At 40.9% G+C, this 26,982-nt stretch overlaps 1 protein-coding gene across 4 annotated transcripts in view; it reads right to left on the bottom strand.

Moving 5' to 3' along the window:
• Nucleotides 1-26,982, bottom strand: part of rtkna (rhotekin a) — a 65,894-nt gene that overhangs the window by 34,962 nt on the left and 3,950 nt on the right. The window contains exon 1 of one of the 4 annotated variants that reach the window (XM_053871199.1): nt 5,521-6,002. The exons of the other annotated variants lie outside the window; for them this stretch is intronic. Coding sequence (XP_053727174.1) covers nt 5,521-5,616 — 96 coding nt within the window. The 5' untranslated portion in view covers nt 5,617-6,002. Of the gene's footprint in view, nt 1-5,520; nt 6,003-26,982 lie in introns of those variants that run through there. 4 annotated transcript variants of the gene reach the window in all.

Raw genomic sequence — 26,982 nt, 5'->3', positions numbered from 1 at the left:
GATTCTCACATTCTCTTCCCACTGAAACCACTGACCTCAGATCAGCAGTAAAAGTTCAATCACTAACAGTCCTCATCCGTGATCTGGGAGCCGCAGTTATATTTAGTGTTTCGGGAGCGTGTGACAGGTCACGACAAGAAACTCCCTCCTGACCTTCACGTAAGCTCAGGTCAAGGTTCAGCGACTCACGCTGGAACATGCTACGGCCAGCCAGGCTCTCTGCGTCTCCTCACCTCAGAGGTGAGGGACCTGATGGATCAAGGCTGCTCCCAGAAAAACAACTAAAATTACTAATCCGTGCATTTTACAACTGAAGTGTTCACATAAGGACGGAGACAGAAGCTCAAAATAATGACTCACATCCAGTCTGCTGGATTCCATCCAGAGCCACTGTCCCTTGTTGTGTTAGGTGAAGAGCGCCCAGCGCTTCGATTGCAAATCCATCATTTAAAAAATTGGTTCCAGATAACTGAATAGATGAGCCAGACGACCAAAACAAATGTATTATTGGATCAGGAAAAGTATACTTCAATCTTCCCCCCGATGAATAAAGCACCTAATTTATTCAAAATTACTTCTGCATGATAGAAAAGATGGGGAACTCCAGGGGCTTTAAATGTGATTACAAAACAGAGATTCCATTCATCACCAATGAAAGCTATTAAGTAGTATTCTTGAATCTTAAAATCTAAATTAGGAAGGCACCAAGATAGCACATACCTCTGCTACGTTGCGTGTCTTTATGAAAGCACCTGGTAGAACGAAATGAATAAACACAATTTCCATGACTAAAGAATTGCCTTAGATCACTGAGAAATAAAAAGTAAATAGCATAAAAGTTGACACTGCGTGGTCTAAAGCTCATCTCTAACTCGCATCTGAAAGCAGTGTCAAATTGACACAAATATGTTTTGTTGTCTTGTGCCGTGTTTGTGGCTTGAATTTTTCCCAGTGCTGGTCTTGTTCATAAATCCAAATGAACCTAGAGAACACCGCCACCTTTCCAACCAACCCTGAAAGTTTTGGTTTATTTTGGAGATACTCAGTTTACAAATGTCCAACCCTGTGACACAAGAACTCTGACCGGCAGAGGTACAAAACACAAACATGAACACTTACCATTAATACACTTTGATGCAGTGAGCGGTTCTTGAATAATCACAAAGCACACTGGGAACAAATGAATTCAATATCATTCACAGCTCCACTTTTCAGTAATGAAACCTGAAGACCTCGGTTGGCTGATGTGCAATATTATTACGGTGTACGAATGCGTGAATAAAATAGGTTTCTCATCACCATTGTTCTGTCCATTAATCACAACAGGAAATGAGCAGTGATCAAAACATGGGGGTTTGAAGTGGGAAGGTTGTATTTCACCCAAAAGTGGGCAATCCATCTGATAATTCCAGTACCAGCAGGTGGCACTATGCACAAGAAACAATATGCTGAATCAGGCCGTGTAATAGAAAGCACACCCTCCAGTCCAATTCAAGGACCCACAATGCACTGCAACCCTTTAAACTTTGTACTTTACACGATGTTCAGAGTAGACACCAGGTTGTTTGAATGGTGGTTTTAAAATCCCTTATTGGGATTTTGTTGTTGACAAAGCCAACTCTGAGGATGGAACTGGTCATTTTACGGGACGGCAACAAGAAGGGGATCATTTCTGGGCAGGAAACGTTTGTGTTCTCATTCCTTGTTAATCGTTACTCATGTCTGCTGAACCATTGCTGAAAACACCCAGGTTTGCTTCCTGGGAAGGCACTACTAGGAAAAAACTGCCTGTTATTTAAAAGTTTGTTTCCGCAATCCACATCCTGATATCACATCGGATCTGCCCTCACAGATAATGTGTTTGCATTTTGAATCCAATGTGGCAATATATGTTTATATATGTTTGCTACCATGCAGGAGGACCATTTTGAACTTGCGAACTTTGCCTTCATTCACACAATAATCGCTATTTCTACTGGGTAGCAGGGTCTTGGAGCCCAACCAGGCTCCTACATGCCTGAGATGGTGGACACTCTTGACACAACGCTAGGAACATAAAGACAGACAGTAACTCACAAACACATCCACACCTTTGGAGCCCATCCTTTCATTTCTGTATAATGCTAGGAGGCAACCTAGGAGCCCGGAGGCGACCATATGCTAGTTTGAATTATTGCTTAAGCAAACTGCTTCAGTAGTAGCCAACAATCCAGTAGAGTTGACTTTTAGCAGAGTCTGCATAGTTTCTGTTGCAGCCCACATCATTAGTTCCACGTGTCCCAAGTCTCAACATTGGAAGGTTAGTCTGAGGTCAACACCAATTCTCTCACACAGAGACAAGTACTGTTGCTCCTCAGACAATGCTGGATTTATGAAATTAACACAAAGCTTCTATGAGGAAAAGGTCATGACTGCATGTCCTCATTTGACTCCTGACCTTAACAGTAATGAGAGGTCCATCAGAGCTAAAATTAGAGCAGAGAGCAAGAAATTGAGGCTGGCTGAAGCACGATTCCATCAAGTAGCTGAGAACATTCTTTGTGACTGATGCTGTGTTATCAACATCTTGACTTATTACAAGGATCACAAGACAGCCCATACCATTAAAATCTTCTGTAGCATGTGACTTGATGATGACATAGCTGTGTAAACAACGAACAATTCCATTCCTTTTTAAGGTACCACAGTTGTCAAACTTGGGCCATGTATCATCTACAAGTTCTAGTAGGTGTTTGTAGAAGTTTGACAAAACAAATTAGATTCAAACAACATATAAATAACTTGATAAATGAAGGTCGGGAAGACACTCCCGTAGTTCAGGGTGATACTGTGACTTTGAGGACTGCTTCATCTTGATCTGGTGCTTTCTCTGCTTCTCCAGTCTTAACTGTGTTGTGATTCCTCCAAAGCAGAAGAAGGGTGAACTTTTGTTGGCACTGACATTTGCTTTCATTTCATTTCTCATTTAGAATATTTTCTACTTATTTCGGCTTTGTGTTGGAGCTGAGAAGCCGCCAAGCAAGCGTGTCGTTGTTGCCTTTTTTACATGGATGTCAGACGGGGAGTTTCATTCACATGAATGAGTGCGCGTGGTTCTGCTGCTGGCTGGACTTTTCCATGACAATTAAATATCACACCTAGTTTCCTGTCATTTCACAAGGTTTTGGTTTGTTTACGTGCAGGTGGATCAAATATGGGTATTGAACACAAATTAAATCAAGAGTAATGAATCAGTTCTATTACTTGAATGGAGCCATTTGTTGTGGAAAATGTAGGGCCACAGATCAAAAAGGTTGAGAACCCCTAACGTAGACACAACCACTGGGCTAAAATTAAATATATTAACCGGAACAGGAAGTGGTGCAAATTCAGGCTCAGTGACATCAAGTTGTCGTCCAGATGGGAAACAGAAAGAGCATTTCCTGTTTCCCATCACTGCAGGGGAATCCTGTATTTACTTGGCGCAAGGCCACATACTTGTATACATGTACAGGGAGTGACTGCAGAAGCTGACTTCCTCACAGAGAGCAGGCAAAGAATGCAAGACCTGTTAAAACTTGAGTTGCAGAACACTAACTTCTAAATCAACTCACTAGGGTGTCTGCTGCAATGAAATATGTCGGAAATACTAGGAATCTTTTTAAGTTTCCAGATTAATGGCTGCATTTATCATGCACGTGTCGGTTTGTCTGCCAGTGAGGTGGGGGCGAGCTCTCAGGTGCTTGCTACTGCAGGAGAAAAGTAATAACTACATGTTTGCAAAAGACCCCACAGCCAAAAAAAATCATAGCTGAAGTTACAGTTAACAGTAGGCTGCTCAGCTCAGACACATACAAAGAGTCCCTGTCTCATAAACCCACCCAGACAGACGCAGAGGGAGGCAAGCATTTGTGCAAACAAGGAGAGAGTGTTTACCAGGACAAAATGCACATTTCAGTTTGTCCAAAATAATTCAGTTCAAACTGCAGCTGAAGATTCCCTCAGCAAGATATGTCCTCAGAATCAAGATAAGGAAATTGCAGATGTTTCAGTGAGATACTTTTATAATGTCTTGGCCTTGATTCCATAATTCTGACAAAGTGCTGTATTCATGAGGGTAAAGCAAACTCGATTAGTACTGTATTGGGACCTTGTGATCATTGTCTTGTTTCATGGGAATGTGCTCGACAACAACTTTAAAATCACAATTTTCAATGGTTCAATGGCAGATCCCAACAGTGAACATAGATCAGGCCCAGAATCTATACAACAAGTAGGTCACTCAGTCTGCCTGTGCGCTTTTCTTTATCTGGCCATCATTTATGAGATGTGAAAGAGTGGACACATGTGCAGCATGAAAGACAAAGCCAAAAATAAATCAGAATTTCCATTTAGGAATTTTTCATATGGTTTTTATTGAGCTATATTCCTTAGCATCGTTTTTCATAATAAACCTAATGCCTGTCATTCCTGATTCTTTGAGAAAAAAATGTGTGTGATAGCAGTGTTTGTGTTGATGCAATGACACAATATGATGTCCATTTATTAAAGTGACAAAATCTGATAAAGCAATTCAGCAATCTAACTCCTTCATGCTGTCAACTGTCATTTCAATGTTCCCGGTATTGATTCACATCTCAGGCTTAATTTCCACATCAATATAGTCAATAACTCCAATGGCCTGTGTATTGACTGACTGACACACAAACCCATGTTGTAGTTTTTATTCATCACTTTTGATTTTGTTCTATCCAAAGTGCAGTCAGCACCAACACACGTGCATGGAAGCCCCCACAGGGACCCATCAGGCCCACATGTGCAGCTGTGTAATATGGTACTATGTGTGAACCCCACCAGGAAGGCGGAGACAGTCTACGGCAAAGATGGATGACACGCAACATTGTTTTCTTGCTGCTGTCACCGAGATCTTCACCATCTGTGGACACAGAAACCTCAGCCAGAGGGAGAGGGACCGCTCTGTCCCGCTGGGAGATTCTTCAACACAACTCCTCTGTAAACTGACCAGCACTGAACACCACAGCTGCAGTCTCGCTTCACTCAACACATTGGAGGCTAACACGTTATAATAAGCCCCCCCTTTATAACGGCCAGTGCAGTTTCATATGTTCATGAATATCTATACTCATGCTAGTACTTTTTGTGTTGCTAAAACACAGTCAACATTCTGCTGTTAAACCGCGTTGATTATTTGATTGCGTTTATAAACTTTTAAAAGTTGCCCTGTCACATGATTTTGTTGGTATAAAATTAGGTGCACGAGCTTTTTAAAGACGTGTCCCACTGTGAGCTGGCTCCAGCGATAAAAACCACTCCACCCCACTCCACTGTCATCATATTTAAACTTCCAGAATGAATGTAACCCGAGTCTGGCACTGATTTAGAAGTGCCTTGTAACCAGTTTTGACGCTCGTCGCAAAAACATCATAAAAAATATTTATAAGGGACTAACATGTAATACCTCATCGGAGTAAGATGGAAGAAGGAAAAGGGATCGAAAACGCAAACTGGATCAACACTCACCTGTAAACTGAGCGCAATCTGACGGATATACATCATGTTCAAGTCCTCGAGTATCCAAAGTTTCTCCTCCATGTTTGCGAATTTATCGACCGGCATCCTTCCGAAAAATATCCACTAAGTTATTCCAGAAGTTATCGATCAGGTTCCAGATGAAGTGGGGCGAAAGAACATTGTAGCGGTCGCGCCTGGTGCGTAAAAATGATTGCGTAAAAGTTCCGCTCAGTCTTCAGAGAGCAGAGAACACAGATGTTCAGGGCGTGAAACCACCTCAAATCCACCACAGCGAGTATTCTCCGCCTGACTGGCAGCAGGAGAGCGCTCTTGTCTTTGTGTCCCGCCTGTGAGCGCTGTTCGTCCTCAGAGTCCACAAAAGGGCATCGCCTCTGCGGGAGTGACCGAAACAACTAGTCCAATATGCGCCCTGACGCATCCGCGCTGCGCGCACAGTAACCCCCCACTGCCACGCACCTCTGATGATGGTAATGAACTTTGCAAAACCTCAGAAGAAGGAGGAGAGAGATTGCTGTGGGAGACTCCACGCCCCTTCAGAACAAACAAATAGCGAATACCGCTTCACCACAGTGGCGTTACAGGGTGTGGAGCTTTGTTGCGTGAATAAATGGAGATGCTATCGCGCACCACGGGCTATATATAATCTCAGTTCCACGATCCAATCTGTGCCACGTCGTTGCCATTCATCCGCGAACAGATAACTTCGAAACTTTGATGGGATGCTTAAAACATCACAGCCTCACATCAAACTTGGTGAGCAATAAAAGCTATATTTACTCACTTTGCAGCGAAATAGCAGATTAATTGGCTATGAAAAGTACCACTTCTTAATTTGTCTCCAATTAAAAAGGTTTAATAGATGGTTTTAATCATGTGTTGGTCGCCATGTAATGAATGCATCTTCAATGTTGCTGTAGTCTTCTTTAATATTCTGACAAATAATTCAAGTGATCTCATGAGACACTCAGTTTTTTTGATTGGAGACATGCGCTTTCTTTTAAGAAGTATATATTTGCACAGACTCAAATAAATAAAAGCACACATTGTATAGTTTTCGAAAATACAAATTAATATCTCTTCTCTCTCTAATGTCTCTTCACACACTTAACTGAAGTCAGATCGAGGGGGCAGCAGACAAATTAAAGAGACCTAGACCACCATCTCACCTCTTTTTGGGGGGAAGACAGAGACCACCTCCCAAAATGGACATGCCCGTACAGCAAACACACCAAAACACGCAACACTTTGTCCAGTAATCCAGAGGGCTTTTATGGTGGATTGTTACATATGTATTCATACATTATTGTTCTTGGCTTTTGTTTTAATTGAAATAAAAGCCAACAACTATTCTTTTTTTTTTTTTTTCAAATCTAAGCATTTCCTCCTGGTCTGCAGGGTTGTGCAGGTTTTCATGTTAAAAGCAAACCACATAAAAGAGATAACAACTTAAACGCACACTCAATTTTGTACAATTTAAGCCACAATTTTAGCCTCCACTTCAGTCCAGTTCATAGAATGAAACTTCACGCCCATCACTGACCCACTTTCTTTCGGGTTGCCTCAAACTGACCTAAAACTGGAAACGCATTGTTATGAAGCTACAACACACTTTCCTGCAGTTCTGCAGTTGCAAGTAAAACTCTTTGGTAATGTAGCTAAGGTGTAGCTGATCAATCTCATGCTCTGTTCTGAAATTACTCTTCTAGCCTCTGTCTATTTAAGTATTAAGTATTAAAGGACTTTAAATTCAGCTGGTGGTGCACAGATAAAGGAAATACAAATGTAAAATAAAAGATTAAAATGTGATTTTCGATTCCTTTGTTCTTCCGTTCTCATCATTTCATGCGTGTTATACACAAGCCTTGCCCTTGCAAATACATTGGCAGCACAGAGATTGAGAGAGGGGAAGGGTCAAACCGAATATCATCCATAATTTATACGACATAAACCCAGTGTCACCAATCTTCTGAATTTTTTATCATCCCTCAGTCTAAATATTTAACCAGCTCTCTTCTGGCAGTCCCTGATACAACAAAAGATCTAGCATTTTACAGGATGGATTTACACATAATATCACCGGGGCTTTGTCGGGTTACTGTCTCTAAAAGACTCCTAAGAATTCTAACAGCTGTCGGTCGGCACAAAGGGCGTGTGTTTTGGAGCCCAAACATGCGCACAAACACCACAAGCAGACCCCCTGACAGGAAGCCAGCCCCTGGGCTCATTAATTAAAACACACATTCTCCTGCAGCTCCACAGAACTGTTGTCGGCGAGAAAGTGGAATGATTGTTTTTAACCGTCTCCCTTTGACTTGAGATTTGTGACCACCCCTATCGACACACACACTCTCACACGCGACATTTGGCCCTTCGTCACAAAGCCACATGTCCTCAAACAGTGGAAACAAAAGGCCCAGCTGAAGCCCCCTTCACCTTCCAGCAGAGCGGCATGGGGTGCCGGGTCATTTACCACTCAAGAGGAGCCTCCACCCAACCAGTTTAAATCAACCGACTAATCTGTCACAGACACGAACGCACAGAGAGTTATTGCTCCACAGGTGGAGGGAAAAATAGTTGAGGTGAATGCGCATGGAAAGGGTCAGAGAGGCTCATAAAACATTCTGGAACATGAGTGAGGATCCAGAGGTTCATTCCTTTGTCGTGATTGATCTGGCATGCAGCCCAAGTGGAGAGAGAATGTTCACTTCCACACACCTCTATCAGTGTTGTGAGTTCGGCATTGCATGATTTAGTAACGGACAATCATGAGCAACAGACGACACAGAAGTGTGAGTCACATGAGACGCGGTGACGCACCTCTGATGAAGGAAGACACAGGACACAAATTTCCTTTGAGTTTGGGGGCAAAGTTTTCATTGCTAAATGTGTATTTAGTTTCCTGCAGACTAGATTTATGGGTGATATCTAAGGGTCCCGACAAGCACACACTTCATTCCCACTTCTTATAGAATGAATGAACAATTTGACTACAATGCAACATTTCCTTCCCACAGGAAACACAACACTAGATCAGTATCAGTTTATTTAAACGCTTCAATGCAGTGAAACAAAACATCTAGAGGTCCTATCAGGTTCTACATACAGCCGGGGCATCTCTCAAACATGTTTTGACAAAAGCAAGAGAACAAAAACACAGCTATTATTTCAATAACAGGCCGTGCAGGCAGGTACCTCGCTGTCGTTCAGAGCTCCGTGCTCAGGCGAGGGAAAGACTTTTAACAGTGTGTTACATGGTTATTGACTGCTGACGGGTGATCATGAGACTTGAGACCTAATCCTGTGTCTGATTTTACAAAGCCAGACATGAGCACAACCCACTGAATCAAATAATCAATAGCAACTCTGAGATTTGTTTCCCCCTTGATGTCTGGCTCCGGGAGTTTGTTGCACGGCATCGTTCAGCCGGAACATGTTCGCTAGCTGGGCGGATAAAGTCATGGAAACAATGTGATACCAACTGGGCACTGTTGGTGTTAATGAGCAGGAGGATTAGTGGAGAGCTGTCAGAACACAGGTCACAGCTTCAAGGTTACTGAACTTGCCAAAGATATATGAGGAGGAATACGACTTTGCTTTATGACTCGGATGGAAAGGTCAATTCAACAGGGAAAAAAAGAAGAAGATTCTGTGCACGCAAATCTGTAACTGGGAGCACTTTCTTCTTCTGAAAGTGAAAAAGGAATCCAGAAAAAGAAGAAAGTTACTACTGTAACTATGCATTCCTGGTCTTGGTTGTACACACATCCTTTTTTAAATTACTTATCTTGAAGATAAAACACCTACAGACACATAAGGAGTAAAAAACAGACCAATTATCAGCCGAAAGCTAGATAAACATCCCTCTGAGTCGTTCAAGGCAAATACCGTTTAGTACCAAACATCTGTCTTAATCCTGGGGTTTAGTTTGGTTTATGAAATTTTTTAGCACCTGCTGTTGTTGCTGCTGTCTTCACGTAGAGTTGGTTGTTTATTCATTATTTATTCTTTTTGATTGAGTTATGACTATTTCCTCCAACATGAGAATGGTGAATACATGCAGTATCCATAAATCATATTAAAAGTACATTTTTTAAACCACAGAAAAAGGAGAAAAAAGCGGGAAACGAAAAATAAACAAACTCAATGTTGTCCCCAAAGTAATGATGACTTTTAGTCAAGAAATGTATTTCCATTGATCTGTTAACAGGGTTTCCACTACATTTTAGCAATTGTAACGCACTGCCACGCCTTAAATCAGAGACGCTATGCCTTCAGAAAAAAACTCTCTTGTTGAACATTAAATCTCATGTCATCAAATGTATTAAAACATAGTGGACACATTTTTAACAAGCAGACAAGACATGATGCACGTTTCCCGAAAGAAACGTTTTTCTGTTTATTATATTTATTTTAAAATTATATTTTTGGGGGTGTGGAAGGGTGTGTAGAAAAAATACGGGTAGCTTGCCCAAATAAAACTATATTTCTGGACAGCAGTAGGAAACCTTCACAAGCAAAAGCATACCATTCAAACTCCGCAGAGTAGGCAAACATACTCACAACAAATTAAGTTTTAAACAGAACCATGTACCTGCAGTCAGCAAGCTACCTCCCGTTTCAATTCAAGTGTGTAAATTATTTCGTGTTCAAGCTTGGAAACAGGAAGGCCGATCAGTCAAAATTCAAACTTCCAAACCACACGACCAACGCGATGCTATCTGAGTATTTTAGAACCCATCTATTTACACTTCCATGAGGATCAAAGTCAATCCAAATGAATGGATTTAAGGGGAGAACTGTCAGTTTTGCCACATTATTCATGTTCACATAATTTAGGGTTATGACCAGGAACAACAGTTCAGCGATGCTTCATCCACAATTCTCAAATCTCAAACATTACCATATATTTCACGGTGGATTATAGTATGTTGTTTAACACAGAACCTGGGAGCAAATGAGCCTTTGACACTACCACATCACAACCCCACCCACACTATCCACTGTGTCAAACAAAAGCCTCCACACACACCAAACACATGCTAGCCAATGACCACATGAACAAAACACTCGCTCAGAGCTGTGGCCAAACATTGTTAGAAAATGAGAGACAGATATGACCAAAGCTGGTCTGAAGGATTAGAATCCTCCTAAAGATAGCAGACAATAACTGATTTCCTTGACTTTGGAATCACAGAGTCAGCACTAAAACAAAAGGCATTCACAAGGAGACCATATTCAGAAGAGCTACAACTTGAATTGCACATTACACTCCGGCAGACGGTGGGTCACATCTGCCTCGACTGATGAGAATGATGAGCTGTGAGGGGAGAGGCATCATGGAGAAATCCCCCAGAGGAGGATCTCCACTTACAAAAGCTGCGCTGACACACTCATAACTCAGACACAGTGACACCATAAAGCTCATCCACACGCCGCCTTGTTATTAGGTGAATATTTTTCAGTCTGTAAACTGTGAGTGATGTGACCAAAGGGGGGGGGGGTGATGATGGCACATGACACAAGCTTGAGTCATGTTGAGGTTAATGTTCAGCCAGACGCAGGAAACGAAGGAGTAATGGTTTGTAAAGTACGGGAAGTTTTGGATATGTTTGGGAAATGATGACGACAGGAGAGATTAGCAGACATTCCATTTTGGAGAAAACTAAAGAAAATAAAAGACAATGAGACTGAATTTAATTTAACATTGAGAATACGTTTTTCTTTTAAATTTCTTGTTCTAATCAAAGACTGGTTTGCATCACCATGGTTACATTGGTTTGACTAGGCCAGGACTGAGGAGTGGGCTTGTGGTGCCACCTGGATCTGTTTCCCTATGTGGGGTTTTCCCAAGGCAAAAAATCTTAAATAAAAATCGTATGAAAAATTGTGCAATTCCGTCCACACTTCCATGATCGGGGAAGTCATAGGTCTCAATACAATTTAAATCAGGGGCCACCATGTTGGTGGGCCGCAGGTAGCCTGAAGAAACCAAGGGAGCAGCTCACGGACCGTTAAGAAAAACATACTAATAGTAATCTTTACAATTTTCATGTAATAACCATCTTATTATGTTTGATTTTTATTTTGTTTTTTTTGTTCTCAACAACGAGACACATATTTGAGAGGAATGTCATTTGTCATCCATTGTTATCATGATTTTAGAAGTGTGTACTGAACCCATGGCAGCCCTTCGGGTCACACAGGGCCCTCGGAGTAGCTTGCGGTTGCGAAAAAAATTGTGACTCCTAATTTAAATGATACTGGGTCAGCAGAAGAACTCTGAAATGGTTGAATCCTCAATATTTTACAAGCCCTGATGAAGAAGAAATCCTGCAAATTTTAAGAAAAACAAAAATCCAAACTAATGGAGCCAATACTGAAGCGATGGAAAAACATAGAAGCATTAATAATGAACTGGTGACAAAAAAATGCTAGTTTTTAACCTTGAGAAGTGTCAAATGTTTGGCTGCAAAACGGGGTTCCGTGAGCAACTGGATTTTTCTGTTATAATATGCCGAAATCCACCATAATCATGCTCCCCTCCATGATGCTTTATGTGATACTTGCTTCAATGTTTCCACTTCATTTTAATATGTTTAATCACGTGAGATTTAAACTATGGCACTGGGTCACGATCCTTTACATGTAGCAGAAACTGTGAAAAAAAAAATACAAATTATTGTACGATCCCGATTACTATCTTCTTTTTTTCAGTGGCAATAGTGGCAGACTGGTCAAACTCCACTCTAGTCTTCACACTAATCCCCCGGCTCACTGACAACTAACGTTGCCATTCAGCCAGGTGTAGTTACATTTCAACTCCAAAATAATATTGGAGGAAAATGATATTCCCTCCACTCCTGTTGGGTCCACTTGCACTCCTTCCATTTATTTGTAACTTCCAGCAGACGGAGATGGAGTCAGAGTCACCATGCTGCGGCAGGTTAGCATGGTGGCTAATCTTAAAAACAGACTCCACGGCAAAAGTTGCAGAAACACAGACAAATAACTAGTCCCTACATTAGTAAAATCATGGACTGTACTCAGTTTAGGTTTCAGACATTTGATGAGAGCTCTCTCCTGCGACGACACAATATGCACTTCATATGCTGATCTGGCACATTACACCATGTTTCATCAAGAACCAGGCTGACCACTGATAACCATGATCAACCTGAGATTTTTCAGGTTCATTGATCATGTAAGTCAACCAGCCCACGTCCTCTGCAGTTACTTAAAAATTTGTCTGTAGCTTGTGATCCTGTTTCACAAGTCCTGACAATTTTCTTGTTTTTTGGAGGCTGGGAATGAATAGTTGAGCTGAGGACACTGAATTGGCAAAAGAGGCAGTTCACGTCAGTTTCATTGAATTGAAATGTCAGTTTTTGAATTCACACACTCTTTGCACCAAAGCAAAGTTGTTCTTGAAAAATTTCAGCAAATCAATTGGAACCTTTATACTCCTTGTTGTGATTAAATGGAGTTTATCGCAGTCTTTTATTGGTTTTCATCAACCTCAGAGAAGGTGTAAAAGATTCTTGCCATTGATATAAAAGAAAAAAAGGGCTATTCAGTTATGTATTTCCATTGATAGCAGGAGTGTAGCATGGAATTTATGAGCCATTTTGCGTTTGTAGAGTAACAACAGAGAGACCCTCGTGTTTGATCGAATGGTTTCAGCACTCTATACTCGCAAATGATATGAACAGAAAACAGAACTGAAATGTGTGGGTTTCCTCCAGGCACAGAGCTTAATCAATGTATCTGGAGTTGTCTAAGGGATGAGCTTCAGTCCCACGAAAACTCCATTAAGGGGATATGAATTAAACATAATCATCAATAATAATAATAATACAAACAATATTCTGAACAGGGATGAACAGTGAGCCACAATAGCTGTAGACTAGGATTAAATAAAACACAATAGCCATAGACATGAGATGAAAAATATCCACACAAACCGTCCTAATTTTCTGAACATGTATAAAAACAGCTAGTCACTGGAGAGAACACGATCTAATCACTCAATTCAGGTTGTTAAGAAATCCATCCCTATTGATTTTAGCCTCCAGACTCAAGTGGGAGCAATACGATATTAATGAATGCATTTTGGTCTGGTAGCCTTTTACAAATCATAACGTGTATTGACGTCTGTGAAGCACAAAGACGCTGCGCAGCGCAGCATGGCGTCAAAGATAGAGGAAGATACGAGTGAACGGCTGGGGAATATGCAGTGGAGCAATGGTGCCCTCTGCAGAACGCAAGGTGTATGTCAGGGAGGTCTCCCTTAAGACAACAGATTTTCCATCAATCTTTCAAAGCCAGAACGACTAAATTAAAAGCCTACCGACAAAATGTGCTTATCAAAAAACAACAGATCTATGACTCCGTCATTCTGAGGAGTTCTGTTTAATAATTCAGACAGGGAAAAAAAACGTATGCAGTGATATACAGCCGAGGCAGAAGCGCCGAACATCTGCAAAAGTAATACAACACTGTAAACATAGTGAGGAAACGCAACAGGGAGGCATAGCTCAAACTGTCAAGAAAAGGTCATGGTAAAGGTCACGGAGTTTCATCATCAAGAAGGATGGGAGGATGCTTAATACATTTATTGATTAGACAAACTTGCTGTTGCTGTTGGTTCATTGGAATTGTTGGTCATAATGCTGATGATGTGTACACATTATACTATAATAATGTTACGGAGTCAAGCGATACATGACGAACATAAAAAAAAAAGTGTACCTGACATTTTTTAGAGCTTTTTAGACGACGGTGCACAAAAATGAGCCTGAACCTGGATGATTACTGACCACTTTCACAAGCAACAAACACAACTAATGTTTAACCAATTATACAAATACACCTACTTTAATAAGCAAAAAAAATAAAAAATAAATCAGAAGTAATTTGCTGAAAGACAGTCCAACACAGCTTTACAGTAGAAACCAGGTGGTGCGACTGAACAGATGAACTTGTATTCCTTCATGGTAAACTTTTGATCGGCTCCTTATGTTTTCCTGATTCGATTTGGTTCGCTCCACGACGTAATTGTCGAGCAGCATCCACGCGCGCCCGTCTCTGTCTCCATCCTGATGTAAAGGCAATATTGGAGTAAGGCGAATGCTGAGCTAGCAAGATGGCAGCAATGATACGACAAGATCTGACATCCCACCGTCTGCCACTGAGTCCAGAAAATAAACACATTAACACGCAGGCTGGCTGGCTGGCACAGACTCGTGCACGTGGCCGCGCGCACGCAGAGCAGACGTGCATAATAGACCCATCTGCTCGCATAACGTTAAAACACCTGCTGCACATCATGAAGACTGGAGCTGGTCATAGTTGGCAGCCACCGTTTTGTCCTTTAGACACCACAAATCCACGCGATGGCCCCTGGAACCCCGTTCATTAATCACTCCAATCGCTGTCAACACTAGACATATTTTGTTTAATTAAAAGCTGCCCAGCCTAAAGACTGGCCTGATGAGTGCTCATCTCACATGCACAGCGAGTGTTAGAGCAAACAACAAGCTAGGTTTTTTTTTTTTTTTTGGAAGTCAACAGGAAATTAGGTTTTTTTGTTGTGGTTTATTTGGAATCCGTTAGGTAGCCAGCTGTATCATGCATTTTTCAGGTCGTGAATAGACAAAGGTGCCAACCACACCACCTCTATGCTTTAACCATAACAAATATCAACTATTTACTTCCTAAACTTGCAAAACATTTCCTTCCCATGCATCTGAATGTTATGTACATAATAAAAAAGGTTATCAGAGAAAATAAAGATAGGGGGGGCAGACAATATATCTCAGGTTTTATGTGAAACATGATGTTATTCACAAACTTTTCTGTTAAAAACAACTGTACCGCGAGACATATGTTTCGTTTTGACACAAATTAAATTGGGAAAGAGGTTTACATTAGCAATTAGTTTCTCCACTTTGTAGCTCTACTTTTCTTTGTTTTTTACTTTTCACATTATTTCACATTCTCTGGCTGTAGCGGCACAATTAAAAGTACATTGATTTAGCCGAAGGAAATTTAATCGGAGGCCCCAAATGGCTCAAATGTGATGTCATCAAAATTCAATGTAAAGCTAACAAGTCTGGCGCTGAGGGTAGCCCACCCGCGAGCTGCAGCATCTCAACTGGTTGGATAAAGGAAAAAAAACATTTCTTTAGAATAGAAAAATCAACCATTTTTAACAAGACCTTTCAACAAATGTAATCACAAAAGCCAGAAGAAGTTGCCTCCACAAATAGAGCCACAAAATCTTCTCCCTTCTCATAAGTTCGGAATCTAAAACACTTGTATACCAAGCCACTCATGAACTGAGAGACCACTGTATGTCTTTCTTCTTCTGCTGTTCATCCAGTTGACAGACCTTCAATATCTATGTGCATTATTAGCACATTCACAGGACATTATGATGCATTTATAAGGTTTTATACATGATATTATGAACTTACAACAGTAAGGCACACAAGTCTACACCTTTAATATTGTCATAGCTGTGACCATAGACTATTCATATTCTTCATATTCATTATTCAGATCTTCTACTGACAATTTTAATCTCAATTGATCGCACACACACATTCTTCAGAATAACCTCAGAGGCTCAGCCACATGCTACTATATAACATTGTAAACACTACTGGCCACTCTGGTGTTGATTCAGTTACATAGAGAATGAACACAAAATGTGTGAGCAATTTGCCATTTATTGTGAGTTTACTCAGCTCTGGTGCGATTCAAAATGTCAATCTATTGACAGCCCGAATATATACGCATGATGATGTCTTATGAATGTACTGACAACGCATTATAGATGAGAGCCAAATCATAACTCAAAGGCCACATGATAAACTAAACAAGTTCCAGCCCCCTTTAAACAAATAAAAAAAGGCTGAAAAGTGAGAAACATTTCATACTTTCAATCCACTTAATTTCATTTGTTTAATAAATTCCATCTATAATGAACTCCACTGGCACCAAAGAAGCAAAGATCATTTCTCATTTTCTAATTATCAAGCGTATTCATTATAGAAGTCTATCTAGTGGTGGAACACAATTGACCAAAACTGCGCGAGTCTGAGTCCGTTCAACACACACACACATCCCTCGGTATCGATTGCTTTCCCAGTGCATTCCGCTGTATGAAACAGGGCCCCCGACTCTGTCGATTGTGCAATTAATCAGGTGGTCATTTGATGGATAGAAGCAGGGGATAACAGCCTTCTTCAGACGGTGTGGGAAAATAATGGCGACGTATGAAGGGCTGACATATGCTTAGGTATCAAAAACAATGCTCAACTGACAATGATTGGTGTGCAGTTTATTAAACAGTGGCATGCCATATGGACGATATATTTCAAGGAAGAGACTATCATCAATCATGCAAAAAATAAAAAGACATTATTTAGCATAATTAGTCTGACTGATAAAGTCAATCATACGCCACATAATAATGAACAGTAGGCATGCTACAGAAAAAAATAGCGCACAAGACGGCTGTTAGCAAGCGTAGCTTCACCACATTAAAGTCAACCAAACACAGCTAGCTTGCTACTAAAACGTTGGCGTCAGTGGGAGCCACTCATCAGTGGAACCACAGCAGCGTAAGATTACACACTTAATTTTATTACTGGAATATATTTGGAATATGTTTGAAGGAGGCACTGCTGATGATGTGACTACACACTTTCGACATCGGCAGTTTGCATTGCAAGATTATCTAACACACGAGACGCTTGTGGTCAAACAGACCACTTTGGATGATGAAATTGTTTCAGCTGCAGGAGAAAATCACGACCTATGACACAGCACCCAGCAGCATCACAAATGAAGTCAAGAATTTCTTTCAGTCTTCGTTGTTTGCCGAGTGAAATGTGCTTTAAAAGCTGTGCTTATATTACTTCAGGGGTCTATTGGATGTCTAGACTAAACCTAATAAAAAGTTTGTTTTTGTCTGAACGAGAGGAAAACTAGACATTAAAGGCCATATTTTTTTATTATAAAAGATGGACATGGCCTCTTAAAAGACCTTTCGTATGTGCTCACACTGGTGAAATAAATGGAGACTCTAAGACGTTCAATAAAAGTGTCAAGTTATGTGTACGCCACTCGTGGGCAAATCTTCTCATGTTTCCGACTTCTGTATTAGTTGAGCTGTCAATCGGGATTGTAACCGAAACCCAGCACTGGAATGTGCAAGGGTGTGTGTTTGGATGTCAATGTTTAACTGAGCAGCAGCCACCAAGGGGCTTGTGTTCACAGGAAGAAGATACGTTCGCCGAGCCGTTTTATAGACCCTGACTTCAAAAGAAGCAGGTTTCGGGTGTTCGCTAAATAAAGACATGGGCCCTTCAGATGACTTCAAGACAGGTTTATGATGCCTGGAAAGAAAAATGAAGCGCATTGTTGTATGTGGATCATGAAACTGGGTTGGCAGTACAGTACATTGAGGAAAAAAAAGGAGCAATTTTCTTGAAGCATCGGGGGACCAGAGTCTGAAAGAAACAGAGTGGCCCACATAATTCAGCTCTCCTGGGGAGCAAGTCACAGACGATGATGGATCAGTGAAAATGAAACATGGCAAGCGAGCACAGCTGAAGAGACGCTCTGCTATTTAACCACAATTACACTCTTTCTTTAAGACTTACTCAGCTCTGTTAAGCAACTAAAGGGCCTTAAAAATGAAAAGCAGGGTGGGAAACTGGGTTTGTGAGATTGCTAGGCATCGTCTGCCTCTGAGGGTGGTAGGTAAATGAGACTGGCTGCCTGATATATAGAGGAAGTTTCCCATCTGTGCTAGTGGGAAGGAATCCAATGATTGTGTCACCTTCATATATCACCCTGTCTGTCTGTTAGTGGAGTTACTGTCGCTGACGTTCACGACACTCGCTTGTGAATAAAGCTTGTCTCTGTCTGAGAAGACTCAATAGACAAAGCTCAAGGATACACTGCTTCTTAGTCACTGTCTGAAGGTGTGCGAGTGTGTGTGTGTGTGTGTGTGTGTGTGTGTGTGTGTGTGTGTGTGTGTGTGTGTGTGTGTGTCTGCGTGTGCATGATGAGGCGAAGCCATTGTGACTGCCTGGCAAGACTGAAAAGCTCCTCACAGAGCAGTTCACACTGACATGTATGAACTTGATCTGAACAATACACGACTCATTTCCTGTTGCACATGATGACCTCAGGATTTTATCTTTCCTATCTTGTGTGTGACACTCAGTGCCACGGTCCATTTCGATTGCGACACCAGCGAAAGCATGTGAACATTTCTACTCCTCAAGTGAACCTGCACTTGTCTTTGATTTTCAACTGACGCAAGGACATATGTGAGTACAGCATTTGGCTGTAATGTACTTCATTTTATCAAAGACTTCACATTTCAGAGAGAACCACTGACCTTGCAAATTTAGTGTACTGAATCCAAGGATTTCACTTTATTATTCTATAAAGAATAAAAAAGCCGCTGCAACATCTGGAAGTCATTCACGCAACCATCAATTGCTTAACTTGCACTGTATCAACTGGTAGGCGTACAGGTAACTGAGCAGATACCTTTACTCTTTTACTACTGATGTGCTCTTTGTGCAAGCAAATGAAATCAAACATTAAAAAAACAAACAAACCAAGGAACATCTCTCATTTGACTTCAGTGATGATAAACAACTCCTCCTATATCAGGTTGAAGTGGACCATGCATCTCAGTGGGGCTCCAAATATTGACTATTAGGATAGTCGACTAGTCACAATCTACCTTAGTGATTCGGTGACCAGTCGGTGGCATTCATAGTTCACGAACGTGCCGATTGCACTGTTGTAAATAGTAAAATGGTGTTAATATTGTTTAGACGCAACATAGTAATGAAGGCACATATGTGGCAATTGTTTCACCCCACTCTAGTCTTTGATGTGTCCCGTACTTTCGATGTTCAGGGTCACAAAAGTACACTGGGCCTCAACCATTTCCTCTCTTAAAGTGGATTGTGCTGCATACATAGGAAAGAGAGCGCCGATGTCATGATTCACTGACGCATGTTTTTCAGCATGTTTTTAACGGAACAATCTAGAAAGAAACCTGACACTAACTGAATGGCAGGCACATGTCCCCTCAACAGAACTCAAGTTGTGCATCCAGGCCGGACATCTGAAAGAGGGGGGCACCGCTACTGTTTGAGAAATTCTTGACAAAATCCCTCATGAGACTAGTTGTTTGTTTGTGTTTTTGGAAACTTTCGCTGAGAGTTGCGGAGTCCGTTTGTAACATTAGCCACCAGATTGTGCATTCCGAGGCTCTCGAGAAGTAGGTAACTCGGTCAAAAATGTCATTGTCGGCTGTCGCAAAATACTTGGAACGTTGGAGGCATCAAAAACTGGCTCGTCTTTTGACATGAAGTTTTTTGGTTTGTTAAAATAATTCTAGTTTCTACCAATTTCATTTATGATACTTCAAAAATCCTAAAAAACAGAATAATATAAAAAATATCTAGTATAATCTATACTGAACGATGTGAATACATTAATATTGTGAGATCATTTTTTGCCATATCACCCAGCTCTAGTCGCAGGTGAATTGTTCGGTGTCTGGCATTATATGCATGTATTAATTCTGAACATCACACCCACCACCTTGTACACCACACGGACTGTAGTTAATAACTACACTTGTATCACTACGGTTCAAGAGAGCAACATCATTGCTTCATTTTTAATTGAAGGAGTTGAGAAATGGCTGCCATCCTAAATTTCTGATGCTCACATCCCCATTTCCAGTGCTTTTAGAAGACGACACTGAGTGGAGGTGTTGTGTCCCCTCACAGAAATAGTCGAGAGTCGCTGCTCTGGATTCACATTCACAAGAATCTGAGTGCTGTGTTAAGGTCAGCGAATCCACGACTTGTAAAAAAAACTCTGAAAGTCTGATAAATGAGGATGTTGGAAAAGGCGTTCTCTCCGGACTGTGAAGGGGTATCAGCGAGGGGTCACAGCACAACAACACCAAGCAACGGTGAGGCATGTGCAGTTAGAGATTGTCAGTTGTGGTCTAATTCACTATGAAAATGTTCAAATTATAGGGACAAGATTAGCATTTCAACAACACCACTGGCATTTCACATGACATTTCTCTACAAACAGCGGCTCTTTTGTGTTAATAATAAACAACATAACCTTGCTTGCTGCCGCGGCAACAGAAAAAGATAAACGTCGTAGACATGCCAGATGAACGTTAAAAGAAAAAGGGGCATCTAATAAATACATAATTTTAAATTTAAAGGGCTCTCGTATCTTTCAGCAATATATGCGCGAGCAGTCAGAAGAGAAATGGTATCTGTGCTGAAGATGAAGCAATTTTTCATCTGTAACTTAAGGCAGGACTGATGTTCCACTGCGACGAACATAAAATGGTTGTGCAATTCAAAGCAGACGTTAAATATTATTTGTGAAAGAATCCTTCAAAGAAACTATGAACCAATCAATCAGCTCTGCTAGCTTCATCCCATTTATCATGACACATTTCCAAACGCCCAAAACATTCCAACAGGTTGAACAAAACAATATTTTAAAGCTAAAGTGACGAGTTGACCCCCATCACAATTTGAACACATAGTTTTTAGGGCTGTGTATTGGCAGGTACCTTGCGATATGATACGTATCCCGTACAGGAGTGGCAATACATTGTGAAATATAGCTTTACTATTAAGTTCAACAATATATTGTAATAAAAGCAATAACTTTAATGGGGAAAATCATGCAATCCAGTACCGACAGTCCGGTTAGACTTACAGTTAAATTTCAGCTACAACAGAGGACTAAATCCCTAATGAAAAAATACCTCCAGAGTACAACAAGAAAACATTGAAATTAAACACATATCACAAATGCAGCAGCATATCCAAGAAGCTGTGGATTAATAATTGATGTAATGGACATAAAATACCAAGACCAACATCACACAATCAAGTATTGCCATATTTCAGCAACAAATTCATTATAATATCATGCAATGAAGTATTGCGATGTTTGAGGATGTTGATATTTTCTTATACCTCTACTAGTTAACAGTCAAAAACTACAGTTTATATGAGTACAGTGACATATAGTTCAGTTAGCAGAGAAAAAAAAATTGACCCGCTGGAACACAAAAAACATTGGTGTTGGCCAAGAAAAAAGCGCACCCTACTTTATTTTTGTGGCAGTGAAGAGGAAAATTCAAAATAAAATTGAATACAATTATCACAGAAACACATTGATAGTAATTTTCTCAGTGAGCAAGAGAAGACAGAAGAAACATAAACATAATGAGAAAATGTATGACATTGTGTGGCTTCAGTGATTGATTTTGTCAAATGATCCTGAAAACTTTTGAAATACAGTCCACCCAGACCAACCTTCCATGTGGACACCTTGGAGTCTTGAGTCTAGACACTATTGTATACTTGAACTCCATCTCTGTATTTGTCAGTGGGGGAAAAATGCCTTGCTTTTTCAATTCTCCAGTCAAAACAAAGAGTTTATGACAGGGACAAAGGCTTTAAAAGAGACAGCTGGGCATTTATTTTCTGGGCAAAGTGCTCCTCAACTCAGAAGCAGACAAGCAGAAACAAGCAGGTAGCGAGATGACTCACAACCTTGTGAAATATGTAGCCACAATTCCACATCACGGCGAGGACAAGTGACAAACTGACTAATTAGTCAGAAAGTGATTGTGCAGTCTTGTTTTTGCGAATTTAGGGATGTGAAGGATGGCGGAAAACTTTCTGCGAATCAGATCTCTGGCTAAAAAAACTTGTCTCACTCACACAAGCATACACACAAACCAATATTTATTTTTCCTAAAGTAGTTGCAGGGCCAAACTTGATAAGAGATCAGTAATCTAAAGCCCTCGTGCTTTCAAACTTGGCAGTTGGATGATGCAGAATACATCTTAGGGCCTCTGAGCCTCTTCAACGAGAATTTCAAGTACTTGAGCACAACTTGGTTCGGGTCTACTCTCAGCTAAAGGGCAGGCTATTGTCTCTTGGTAAACAGGGCTTTAAAGTCCGGTGGAAAGTTCTGGCCTTCCTTAAAAGCAAGCCTTCTCAATGGTCCTTCCTTTTTGCTGGCAGGAACGTTGCCCTGGAAACATCTATATGACCCCTCTCCTACTCTGCCTGACAGAAAGACTAACATATGCCTAAATTAACAAGCTCAGATGATCACGGGTCCTGCAAGGTCACACAGATCGAGTCACACTGAGAGGCTTCCGAACGGAAACATGCTTACAGTGCATGGTCTGCCTCTGAACTACAAACCACACTTCTAAGCATCTGGAGAAAACATATCAGAGGGCTGCATCTCAAACGGCAGCAAGATAACAGAATGTGGCATCTGTTTCCCCCTGATAAAAGCAGAATAATTCCTCAGACCCCTCAAGATCAGAAAACCTAAATAAAAATACAAACAATTTTCTCAAAGTTTAACTCAAAGCTTTGGGAAAAAAAGACTATTTATCATACTAAAGAAGACACGGACATAAACCTGCACAAACTGGGGCTTTGTTGAATTCAGCCCTTTGGTGCTGTGAGATTACACAGTGAATTTCTTATTATCACGTTGCTGCAAGTTTTACCTTTTGGTATTTAAGGAAGTGTTCCTGTATTTGATTTCTTCACTATCCATTTTGTCTGTCAACAACCTGTACGTTGACTAATAATCTGTTCTCTTGCACCACTGTTTGTGGATGACACTTCATTTGCATGCAGTGCTGTTTGTAAGAGGAGATTGGAAAGTTACCCACAGCCATTCTTAAAAGCTTAGCTTGCTAGCCAACATAATTTACAGACTCCAGCAGAAGTTTCTCAACTAACTTCAGCAGAGAAGGGGCTCTTTTCAGGAATAACCTCTAACAACACAGGGATCATCTTTCTTTTTCTCTAAACATAAATGGAACTCACCAGATAAGGGTGGAGAATTATTCCAAAGTTGGTCCTGAGGTCTTCAGTGACAGAGTGGAGAATGTATTTTTTTCTAAAATAACCTGGGCCGAGGTGTGAAGGACACAACACAGCACATAATCAATGTGAATTTTTCTCCTGAAATGAGAGGGATAATTAGCAAACTACTCTTGTCTATTCCTGGAACGAAGCAGAACAAGAGCCAGATGGACAGGCACCTTCAACGCGCTCTCTGTTCCACGCTCCCAGTCTGTCTGTCATGACACACTTCTATTGCTGTCGACACTCAAAACTCCTCAAAGTAGACATATGGGCATCAACTAACTTTTTAAACTCCAATTCGGCTTCTAATTTATGCTGAACATAGTTACAGAACACAGCTGAGACATTTTTTGTTAATCAATGAATTATGCTATGAACTAGTAATGACAGAAATAAATTATTTGTTATACACATACTGCAGGAACAGATTGACAATTTATTTTCATCATAAATTTGAATAGATGTATGGCACCTCTACTTTATTTTAGTTTATTCATATTTTTGTTGGGTGGGTATTTCACTCTATTCCAAGTCCTGTGTTATGGCGGAACAATTTTGTTAAAAAAAAAAATGGAATTGTGATTTACTGTGAGAATATCGCAATATGCGATTCAGCATGCAAAAAAAAAAAAAAATTGGGTGGGGGTGTTTCTGCATTATTATGAAATGACTGACTGACTGTCACCTGACTGTCAAAAATGCTGTTGTACAAAAGCAATATCATTTAAAGTTGCAGTTTTCAGAAGGAGCTCCTTTTCACGGTTTCCAGAGCTGATGGGCTACAGATGAAACATCTCATGATGTGATCAGCAAATGGGCCCCCGGCCAGACTTTGAGCATGTCAGCCTTGACCCAACAGGGAGCAGATAATGAGGACATTCAATCAAGAAATCTTTATTTATGAAGCACTTTGCATGCATCAAGTGTTGTTCTCACAAATTGCCCCACCGACATCACAGCAGCCAAAGTACGGACACACACTTAGAGCCTGCCCTTTCCGACCATTTCTAGCCTCCAAATTCTGGTGACACAGCACATTTTTCAGGCTTGGGTGAAAACATGCTGAGCAAAACTAACACACCTTCCTCTTTTAACCTCACAAGTCGGTTTTGAAACGTGAGAGTGGTGATGGCCTGGGCGGAGAAGGGCACAGCACCCGAAGCAAGCCACAGGCTGAAGTTGTTAAATTTCAAAATGGTACACTTCTAGACTTTACCATACTTTTACATGTGGGCGGACGGGTGTGTCATCACACTCATCCGACCACTTCCTGCATAGTTGCTGATGGCCACAGTGGAGTGAACTGGTGAGAGCCATTGAGGTTTGAGAAGCCCTTTCCTTGACAGCGTCCATAATAATACCACTTGTCAGTCTTCCACCGTGGAGCTAAGAGAGCCGACTCACAGGGGAGCGATACAAAAATACAGGCACAGGGATGTCCTCCTGATTCAGGGAAGCAATGTATAAAGCAGACATCCTCTCATGTCGCCCTGAAAGACGCAGGCAGAGCTTCCAGCAAGTACCACAGGAACTCGCGTTTCTCTGGTCCTTTTATTTCTCCCGAGTATTACAGGACATTTCCAGACACGCTGAGTAAATAAACCTCTGAGGACAGACACTTTTCATGGCGGCCTTCATGTCGATTTTGTACCAATCCACAAACCGAACACATGAAAACATCTTATGTCATAATTGGATGGAAGGCAAACATAAGCGATTGCTGTAATTAGGTACAAAATCCACAGAAATTCCCCACAGCCTTGTTCTGCGGCATCCACTCTCTAGATTAATAATGCAGTCATTAACCAAATCCTGCTTCAATTGCCTCCAGTCTGCAACACACTCACAAAATACAGACACGGAAAATATTGATTTATCCCCGCGCAACAAACAAACCTGCTTAATGCTAACCCATGTAGGGCAACTGCTCATATTTCCAACGCAAATTAAACTGCCTGTTCTATGCTAATTCAGAATTATATGTTGGGAAATATTGGACTACAGCTCCCGGAATACATTTAGATTCGCAAAAGGAAGCCCTCTCCCACATGCCAGGCGCGCGCACACACATAGGTAAACAGACTGTGATATCCTTTGGAGAGAGAGAGTGTAAATGGGTCTTGGACACTGAGGTGGGCAGCTTCATTGAAATGCTGCAGACTGGCTTCACAGTCCAATTGAGAGTTGTGCACACACACACGCACAGAGCTGGAGGACAGCCCCGCTCTTTGGGAAAGCATCATTAGCATTGGAAACAAGGGCAAAGACACAGATTTATCTTGCATGAGAACCAGCAGACGACAGATTATAGAGTTAGAGAGGCAATCATTGTTGTGGAAAGGATGAAATGTCTTTACCCTGATAAACAACCAGCACAGAGAGAAAATAACGAGAGCTTATTGGGCCGACTTTGTCTTAGTCAATGCCGCTTTCATCTTTTGGGATTAGAGTCCTAAAAAGCAGTGTGATCCAAGCCAGTTCATGATCTCAATCCTGGTCTTGATCCAGCTTACTAGCACAAAGCAGTTAGCCTGCTAATTAAGCAACATAAGAAAGACGCTGTATAAGAGACAGATCAATTATTAGTATTAGATTAATAGAACCTCAGATTGCTTTTGAAGAGCATGAAAAAAAAGCTTCTGCAGGAATAGATTTTACACAACTGATGCTTTTTAATAGAAGGCAATCAACAGCTAACAACTTCATTAAAGTGTGACGGTCAATGACGACCATGTCTGCAACACTCCACCAACTTTTCAATATTATTATGTTTCGGCAACCATTACTGCTGGGTATTTCTCATCAAAATATGAAAAGGCAACGTAAAGTAGGGAATGATAATGCAAAATACCATAATACCTCCATGTAAAAGATAGTGCTGCTTGCTGTTCTGTATTATTCACAGGCCCAAGCAAAAAAACAACAACTTTTTTTTACCTTAAACAGTAACTTACATGCATATAACATTTATTTATTTTGCCAGAGGTACCGTGGTAGCTCACAACGACTAATATAATATAATTTAATAATAATAAAACGTTATTAAGCTCTGAGCACCTAGTTAAAGACAAAGCAGAAGTTAAAACAAGAACAGACTAAGGTTGTGTCATCACATGCACATGTATACGCAGTACATGCAGAGAGACATGAATTTGTTTGAACATCATCTCAGTGAAAGCAGAAGTTAGTCACAAAAGAGGACCATAATACATACTGTAAACGCAATGTATAGAAATGAGTATTGGAGAGCAAGGAGGAGGTGTAAGTTGCTTTTCAGATCTCCTCTAGAGTCGAGGAGTCTTGGCTCAAAAGGCATCCATAAATGCAAGCCTTGCTGCTGAACTCAAGACCGGTGGGAAGGACGGTATAGAGATTTCTTGTTGATACCAGTATGGAGACTTCTGTAGTAGTCCAGGTGCAGAAGATGAATGGATGAATAAGTGCATCTAAGTTTGTTTT

This window comes from Synchiropus splendidus, chromosome 7, assembly GCF_027744825.2.
Source record: "Synchiropus splendidus isolate RoL2022-P1 chromosome 7, RoL_Sspl_1.0, whole genome shotgun sequence".
In the NCBI taxonomy this organism is placed as follows: domain Eukaryota; kingdom Metazoa; phylum Chordata; class Actinopteri; order Syngnathiformes; family Callionymidae; genus Synchiropus; species Synchiropus splendidus.
Note: the sequence above shows the minus strand (reverse complement) of the source record. Positions and strands in the feature narration are given on the sequence as shown.